At 45.8% G+C, this 8,835-nt stretch overlaps 1 protein-coding gene across 1 annotated transcript; it reads right to left on the reverse strand.

Moving 5' to 3' along the window:
- Positions 1 to 2,451: 2,451 nt before the first annotated feature.
- Positions 2,452 to 5,998, reverse strand: LOC134289423 (uncharacterized). Its single transcript, XM_062855221.1, has 2 exons — positions 4,738 to 5,998; positions 2,452 to 2,681 (listed from the first exon to the last, which is right to left on the reverse strand). Exons 1-2 carry the CDS (start codon positions 5,996 to 5,998, stop codon positions 2,452 to 2,454), a joined length of 1,491 nt encoding a protein of 496 aa, XP_062711205.1.
- Positions 5,999 to 8,835: the final 2,837 nt, after the last annotated feature.

Below are 8,835 nucleotides of genomic sequence, written 5' to 3' on the forward strand. Positions count from 1 at the left end.
CAGAAGCCACGCCTTGAACTTCCAGATGGCATAAATCTGGTCATTCAGCTTCTCAATCATGTCCTTCGTGTCAGCCATTTTGTTTCTGGAACTACGCACTTTACTGTTTCTCGATTGAAAAACTAAATTCACTGTTGGGTTTGACAAAATGGCGCCTCTCGCGTTACACCTTGCTGCTGCTGCTGGGGGATTGCCACCGCTGATGCGAGTATAGCGATGTGCACGCAAGTCGTACACTTGATAGGGATGGCACGAAAGCTGTCTCTTCAATAGACAAGACATCGGCCGCTATCCCGACCCTAACTTTTTGCGATGTCTCGTTGAGAACGTCATCCAGTCTCGGATTTCGAACTCGCCTATTTTTATGATGAGCCGGATTCCTGCGGCTGCCTCACTATCTCTTCTTCTGAGTCGATTCTAGGGAAGATGTCATCGATGTTATGCTGACGTTTAATAGGCATTCACGCATCGAGGTATTGAGCAGCGAACCATCCAGTATTTGTTTGATGTTTTGATATAGATATTGAACCCAGCAGGCGGTCTTCTATCAGTGTTCTGTATGAGTTCGCTCTGTGTTCTGTTTGTGCTCTGTCTGTGTTGTGTCTGTGTTCGCTCTGTGTTCTGTGTTCTACCTATGTCTGTTCTATCTATTCTGTCTGTCCTAACTGTACTTCTTATTCTGTCAGTGCTGTCTATTTTCTGTCTGTATTCTAACCGTGTTCTCTCTGTGTTCTGTATGTGTTCTGTCTATGTTCTGTCTGTGTTCTCTCTGTGGTCTGTCTGTGTTCTGTTCAAGTTCTGTCTGTGTTCTGTCTCTGTTCTCTCTGTATTCTGTCTGTGTTCTTTTTGTATTCTGTCTGTGTTCTGTTTAAGTTCTCCCTGTGTTTCTATCTGTGTTTCGTCTGTGTTCTCTCTGTGTTCAGTCTGTGTTCTGTCTATGTTCTGTCTGTGTTCTGTCTGATCTGTCTGTTCTATCTATTCTGTCTGTACTTCTATCTGTACTTCTTATTCTGACTACAGAATATGCTGTCTGTTTTCTGTCTAGGTTCTGTTTGTATTCTCTCTGTGTTCTCTTTGTTTTCTGTCTGTGTTCTATCTGTGTTCTCTCTGTGTTCTGTCTGTGTTCTGTTCAAGTTCTGTCTGTGTTCTGTCTCTGTTCTCTCTGTATTCGGTCTGTGTTGTTTCTGTGTCCTGTCTGTGTTCTGTTTAAGTTCTCTCTGTGTTTCTATCTGTGTTCTGTCTGTGTTCAGTCTGTGTTCTTTCTATGTTCTGTCTGTTTTCTGTCTGTGTTCTGTCTGATCTGTCCATTCTATCTATTCTGTCTATCCTATCTGTACTTCTTATTCTGTCTGTGCTGTCTGATTTCTGTTTTCTCTGTGTTCTCTCTGTGTTCCGTCTGTGTTCTGTCTGTGCTCTCTCTGTGTTCAGTCTGTGTTTTGTCTATGTTCTGTCTGTTTTCTGACTATATTCTATCTGTATTCTGTCTGTGTTCTGTCTGTTTTCTGCCTATGTTCTATCCGTATTCTGTCTGTATTCTGCCTGTGTTTTGTCTGTGTTTTGTCTGTGTTCTGTCTGTGCTCTGTCTATATTCTGTCTGTATTCTGTATGTTTTCAGTCTGTGTTCTATCTATGTTCTGTCTGTGTTCTGTCTGATCTGTCTGTTCTATCTATTCTGTCTGTCCTATCTGTACTTCTTATTCTGTCTACAGAACATGCTGTCTGTTTTCTGTCTAGGTTCTGTTTGTGTTCTCTCTGTGTTCTCTTTGTTTTCTGTCTGTGTTCTATCTGTGTTCTCTATGTGTACAGTCTGTGATCTGCATATGTTCTATCTGTATTCTGTCTGTTTTCTGTCTGCGTTCTGTCTATGTTCTTTTTGTGTTTTGTCTGTGTCCGTCTGTGTTCTGTCTGTGTTCTATCTGCCTTCTGTCTGTATTTTGTCTGTGTTCTGTCTGTGTTCTGTCTGTGTTCTGTATGTGTTTTGCCTGTGTTCTTTCTGTGTTTTGTCTGTGTTCTGTCTGTCTTTCAGCTGTGTTCTGTCTGTGTTCTGTTTAAGTTCTGTCAGTGTTTTGCCTGTTTTGTGTCTGTGTTCCGTCTGTGTTCTATCTGCGTTCTATCAGTGTTCTGTCTGTGTTCTGCCTGTGTTATGTTTGCATTGTGTCTGTGTTCTTTCTTTGTTCTGTATGTGTTCTGCCTGTGTTCTTTCTGTGTTTTGTCTGTGTTCTGTCTGATCCTTGGTCTGATCTGTCTGTTCTATCTATTCCGTCTGTCCTATCTGTACTTCTTATTCTGTCTGTGCTGTCTGATTTCTGTTTGTGTTCTCTCTGTGTTCTGTGTGTGTTCTGTCTGTGTTCCGTCTGTGTTCTGCCTGTGCTCTCTCTGTGTTCAGTATGTGTGCGGTGCACAATGTGGGAAACGCGTCGGATTGGGTATCCTTACGGGCCGTCAATCCTGCTACTGGCTAACAACCAACAGGCCAGAGATCATCCAGTAATCCGTGTGCAGGGTCGAACCGGTGTCCGCAATAGATTGCCTCGGGTAGGGTCTATTTGCGGATCGGAACGATGGGACACTGTTGGGTTCTCTTGTTGGTGCTCCAGCAGCGGAGGGATCGACGCAGGCTTGCAACAACGTGTCCGTGTGCAGTCGCACCGGTGTCCACCGAAGATTACCGCGGGTGGGGTCTAGTTGTGGATCGGAGCGAAGGAACAACGCTTGTTGCCTTTCCGGGTATCGCTCGGGTGAGCAACGGGACGGGTGGACTGTATTTCAGCGGCAGCGGTATCAACAGCAGCAGCGGGTGGCAGCCTTGGTAGTGGAATCGGGATTCGGACAATGGACTCCTATGAGAAAGGAAAAATCCTGCTTCTATCCAATTCACGTTTATTCGCGATGTTAATCGTTCGGTGGTTACAATAAAACTGATGCTCTGCGCGCCAAGTGGCTTCTTTTTATACACCAATGTGTGTTGTTGTGTGGTTGGTTTTCTGGGAATCAGGCTCCGCCCATTAATTCAACGATTACAAAAAAATGAAAGGGCTAATGGAAGGAGCTTTCTAGAACTACAATTATCTTTCTTATTGCTAATTGGGGAAAGGTTTTGGAATTTAACTATACTTATAATTAAGGTTAACAATGCAAGGGGGCAATGGGGTAAAACGAAGTGGGAATAGTGGGGTAAAATGGACAACAATAAACAAGTATGATTTTAGGGAAACACAAATGAAAACAAGACAAAAAAAAACATCGTTCGGAACCGAACATTCTCCCCCCGGGAATCAATGCGGATCTACAGTGCGTTTACTTTACTTACGGTTTGCAATGTTGCAAATCAGGTGACGGTACCTCGGTAGACGTTCTTACGTAAGTCACTAAGTCATTGCCAGGATAATCCTGCCTTGCCCGACCTCCTTGACAGTACAGAGTGACTGTAGAAGCCACACTCGCTAGACTCATTGATCCATTTTGAACGAGTCTGCAATGTCTGGGTATGCCTGCTAGACCAGCGAAAAGGTGGTAAATACTTCCAACATGTCAAACGATGCACAGGGATATCTTCACAGTGAGGAACAGATACAAAAACCAATTCCAAAGGAATGGCAATCTCAACGCGTAAAAAATCGAAAATACCTGCCTTCAATCGCACGGACTTCCAAACTCGCACCATTATGGACGCTGAGTCAAGATAATTTACTGGCGGAAATGGAGGGGATAGAACAACGCAATCCTCCGAACGACGGCTCATCACAGGCTGCAGAAAATTAAGATGTGATCGGAAATAGATCACGCATTTCTTCATGATCACACACATGGCTGATGTGGCGTTGTTTAAACAGAAACTCTGACACATTAGCAGCACTATTCCAGAGGATTCATTCTGAAGGGTTTTTAACTGCTTGTCTCGAATAAGGAGTTCAAAAAATGGACCTCCATAAAGTACTCCTTGGTGGCAGACTCTACACAGCAGACGGCAACCATCCAAACGAGTCCTCACTCTGAACCATCTGCAAACAATCATCGAGTTCAGCGAACACAAACGACAGATGGGAGCCTCAGACAAAGTCACAACTATGGCCAACGTCATTCCAAGGCTCAGTGTTGGTTGGACAATAAGGAAGAATGAATAATGTAGTTCGGAAAAAGTCAACTGTTGGCTAAACAGATGATCGTCGCGAATGGAACTGCATGCAACTGACATAGGCTGCAAGATATCGAGGGACTGAGGTTGTGGATACAATTCAGAGACATTGGCTTCAAGCTGACACTTTTTCAAAGGGAACGAACCATTCCACCATGGTCTGTTGCTCGCAGGACGCTCTGCTAGGTGTCCCCTGGAAACAGCAGGAAAACATTGGATTTTGTCACGGTGCGGTTTCAACAATGGATCATTGGCAATCTCTTTGTTAACAATTGTCAGTTTACACATCGGAAACGAGTAACTTGTATCGATTGTCCAGGAATTTTGCAGTGGACTCGAAGAGGTGGTGGAAATTCTTGGTTTCATAATGTAGTGGAGAAAATAACGGACTGACTCCCCTGGAAGAACTGCCTTCTGTTCATCAAGCTCGGCAGATCGTTGTTGAAGAATGTGAATTTCCTTCAGGACCAATGGACGATTATCTCCTAATTCGTGTACGGATTCCTGCAACAAGGGATTTTCAATGCAAGTACTGGACACACATTGACCAGTCGGGGGGTTCAAATCCAGTTCACATACTTTTTGGTCTTGGAAAACCATGCCTTTGGCGTCGACAGTGTCAGCAGACTTCACTATATCCTCCTTCATTGGCCGCAGGGTGGTGATATAACAATGCTGATTTGCATCTTCATTCTCATCGCCTCCAGCGACAACCCAGCCCAATCGGGTTTCCTTGAGGACTGGTAGACGATCACCTAGCATCAACTGTCCGGGCAACATCAAGTGGAAGAACAACTTAACACCTATCAAAAGCGACACTTCGCCAGGGGTATGGAAGGAAGGATCAGCAAGCGTCAAACAAGAGGGGATGTTCCAAGATTGTGGATCCAACTTACGAGCTGGCAGGGGACCTGTCACCACATCAGTGACCAAACATTCAATCTGGGCTTGATAATCTATTGAACGGGAACGGAACACAATATTAACCTTCTGGTTTAGTACCGATCGTTTACCGGTAGCTCCGAAAACTTCAACATGGGTAGGTACTCGTTCGATTCCCAGAGACTCCACAAATGAACAGGAAACCAAATGAGGTTGGGAACCACAATCGAGGAATGCACGGCAAGGGTGGGGGTTTCCATGGCTGTCTAGGACATCAACCATGGCCGTAAGCAACAACGTACTATCTGACCGGGGAAGATTGTGGACCGAACTGGACAACGACGAGGAACTTTCAATCGGAGGGGGAACATTGGCACTTTCAACAACTGGGGCGGATTCTTGCTGGGGGTCCTCAATTACGGGCTTTGGCTCGGGCTTGGGCTCGTGAAGCAGGGTATTGTGTCTTCCTTGACACTCCTGGCAAGATTTAGTGGAAGGGCACTTCAAGGCAGGGTGTCCCTTCCGCAAACAATTGAAACATAGATTGAGTTCTCTTACCTTTACTCTACGTTGGGGTACCGTCAAGGAAACAAACCTGTCACACTTGTAGTTGGGATGATTCGCACTGCAGATCTCGCATGTCGCCTCACTATTAGCTACGGGTGTAGCCATAGCGAACGACTTCGCCGGTGGGGGCTTCGAGATGGACTTCTGGTTGGACTCCTTGTCGGACGACGACTTCGGGTGGCTGGCTTCGCAGCGCTCCAACAACGAACAGCGCTCCTTCAGGAATATCACAGTATCTTCGTAGGTCGGGATCTCCTTGTGGGGAATGGTTCCCTCCCACTGTTTCCTCGTCTCGGGGTCGAAAGCATCGGAAAGGACGACGACGACAAATCGCTCGGAAACACCATCCAGGTTCTGGTTCAGCAGCTTTAATCCTTCGACATGGCGGGTTACCTCGTTCAAAAGATCTCTCATTTGCTTGGATCATTCCTTGTTCATCCGCTTTAGACCCAACAAGCCATGGATGTGAGAGTCTACCGCCTTCCGCTCATCCTCGTAAACGTCAAGCAGCAGCTCCCAGGCGTGGGTGAAATTTCCGTCGCTGAGTGTTTTTGGATCGATGATCTTTGCGGCAGAACCACCTGCTAATGCCCTTTCGAGGTGATGCAGCTTGACCGCATCCGAATCTCTGGATCTGGCCATGATGTCGGAAAACACCTGCTGGAATCGTGGCCAATTCTCCGGTTTGCCATCAAATGACGGTATCGGAACCGGAAGCGGTTGCTGCTGCACTATAATCTGCGCCGGATAGGCACCGGACGCCGGCACTACAGATGGAGCAGGAGGTTGCGGGGTAGCGGACTGGATCAGGGTTTCGACCAGCATAGCGGTTTCGGTGTGCTGGTCTTCGAACTGGAGATACGTTGCATCGTTGTCGTCCAGCTTCTCCGGAGGCAGCAATGCGGTTATTTGGTGGTGGAAATGGAGGTACTCGTGGAAGTGGGCCTCCAAATTCCGGGAATACACCTTCAACTGCGGTAGCGTAAACTGTACGATGCCGGCTTCCGAAACCTCTTCAATGGTTTTTCGGATCCGAGTCACCTTGGCCTTCGCTTGGCCACGGAGATGCACGAGCGTCTTCAGCTCGGCCATTTTGTAGGTAGCACTTTTTTGGGGCGTGTGCTTCATCGACATCACTCACTTTTTTCTTAAGCACAAACACTACTCACAAACACAACTCAACTGTCTTTTCCAGCCCGAACAGGGCTCGCACACAACTGAATTGTCCTATCCGAAACTTGTTCGGACGTGTTTCAATACTTCACTTTTGACACTCGCGCGAACTAACTTTCGGACCGCGAACGTCACCGACCGGAATGGAAACTTCTCGACGGACTTTTTCGATTCACCACCAGAGCGAGAAGAAACCTTTCACTGCCACCGGTGCTACTATCCGGTTCGATTCAGGACCAAACAATGTGCGGTGCACAATGTGGGAAAGGCGTCGGATTGGGTATCCTTACGGGCCGTCAATCCTGCTACTGGCTAACAACCAACAGGCCAGAGATCAACCAGTAATCCGTGTGCAGGGTCGAACCGGTGTCCGCAATAGATTGCCTCGGGTAGGGTCTATTTGCGGATCGGAACGATGGGACACTGTTGGGTTCTCTTGTTGGTGCTCCAGCAGCGGAGGGATCGACGCAGGCTTGCAACAACGTGTCCGTGTGCAGTCGCACCGGTGTCCACAGAAGATTACCGCGGGTGGGGTCTAGCTGTGGATCGGAGCGAAGGAACAACGCTTGTTGCCTTTCCGGGTATCGCTCGGGTGAGCAACGGGACGGGTGGACTGTATTTCAGCGGCAGCGGTATCAACAGCAGCAGCGGGTGGCAGCCTTGGTAGTGGAATCGGGATTCGGACAATGGACTCCTATGAGAAAGGAAAAATCCTGCTTCTATCCAATTCACGTTTATTCGCGATGTTAATCGTTCGGTGGTTACAATAAAACTGATGCTCTGCGCGCCAAGTGGCTTCTTTTTATACACCAATGTGTGTTGTTGTGTGGTTGGTTTTCTGGGAATTAGGCTCCGCCCATTAATTCAACGATTACAAAAAAATGAAAGGGCTAATGGAAGGAGCTTTCTAGAACTACAATTATCTTTCTTATTGCTAATTGGGGAAAGGTTTTGGAATTTAACTATACTTATAATTAAGGTTAACAATGCAAGGGGGCAATGGGGTAAAACGAAGTGGGAATAGTGGGGTAAAATGGACAACAATAAACAAGTATGATTTTAGGGAAACACAAATGAAAACAAGACAAAAAAAAACATCGTTCGGAACCGAACAGTATGTGTTCTGTCTATATTCTGTCTGTTTTCTGCCTATGTTCTATCTGTATTCTGTCTGTTTTCTGTCTGTGTTCTGTCTGTGTTCTGTCTGTGTTCTCTATGTGTTCTGTCTCTGTTCTATCTGTACTTCTTATTCTGTCTGTGCTGTCTGATTTCTGTTTGTGTTTTCTCTGTGTTCTGTTTGTGTTCTGTCTGTGTTCCGTCTGTGTTCTGTCTGTGTTCAGTCTGTGCTTTGTCTATGTTCTGTCTGTATTCTGCCTATATTCTATCTGTATTATGTATGTATTCTGTCTGTTCTGTCTGTGTTATGTCTGTGTTATGTCTGTGTTTTGTCTGTGCTCTGTCTATATGTCTGTGTTCTATATGCTTCTGTCTGTTTTCTGTCTGTGTTCTGTCTGTGTTCTGTCTGTGTTCTGCCTGTGTTCTATCTGTCTTCTGTCTGTTTTCTGTCTGTGTTCTGTCTATGTTCTGTCTGTGTTTTGTCTATGTTTTGTCTGTGTTCTGTCTGTGCTCTATCTATATTCTGTTTGTGTTCTGTATGTGTTCAGTCTGTATTCTGACTATGTTCTGTCTGTTTTCTGTCTGTGTTTTGTCTGATCTGTCTGTTCTATCTATTCTGTCTGTCCTATCTGTACTTCTTATTCTGTCTGTGCTGTCTGATTTCTGTTTGTGTTCTTTCTGTATTCTGTTTGTGTTCTGTCTGTGGTCCGTCTGTGTTCTGTCAGTGCTCTCTCTGTGTTCAGTCTGTTTTGTCTATGTTCTGTCTATTTTCTGCCTATGTTTTATCTGTATGCTGCCTGTGTTCTGTCTGTGTTTTGTTAGTGTTTTGTCAGGGTTTGTCTGTGTTTTGTCTGTGTTTTGTACGTATTTTGTCTGTGTTCTGTCTGTGTTCTGTCTGTGTTCTGTCTGTGTTCTGTCTATGATCTGTCTATATTCTGTCTGTGTTCTGTATGCGTTCAGTT

Source organism: Aedes albopictus, chromosome 1 (assembly GCF_035046485.1).
Source record: "Aedes albopictus strain Foshan chromosome 1, AalbF5, whole genome shotgun sequence".
In the NCBI taxonomy this organism is placed as follows: Eukaryota; Metazoa; Arthropoda; class Insecta; order Diptera; family Culicidae; genus Aedes; species Aedes albopictus.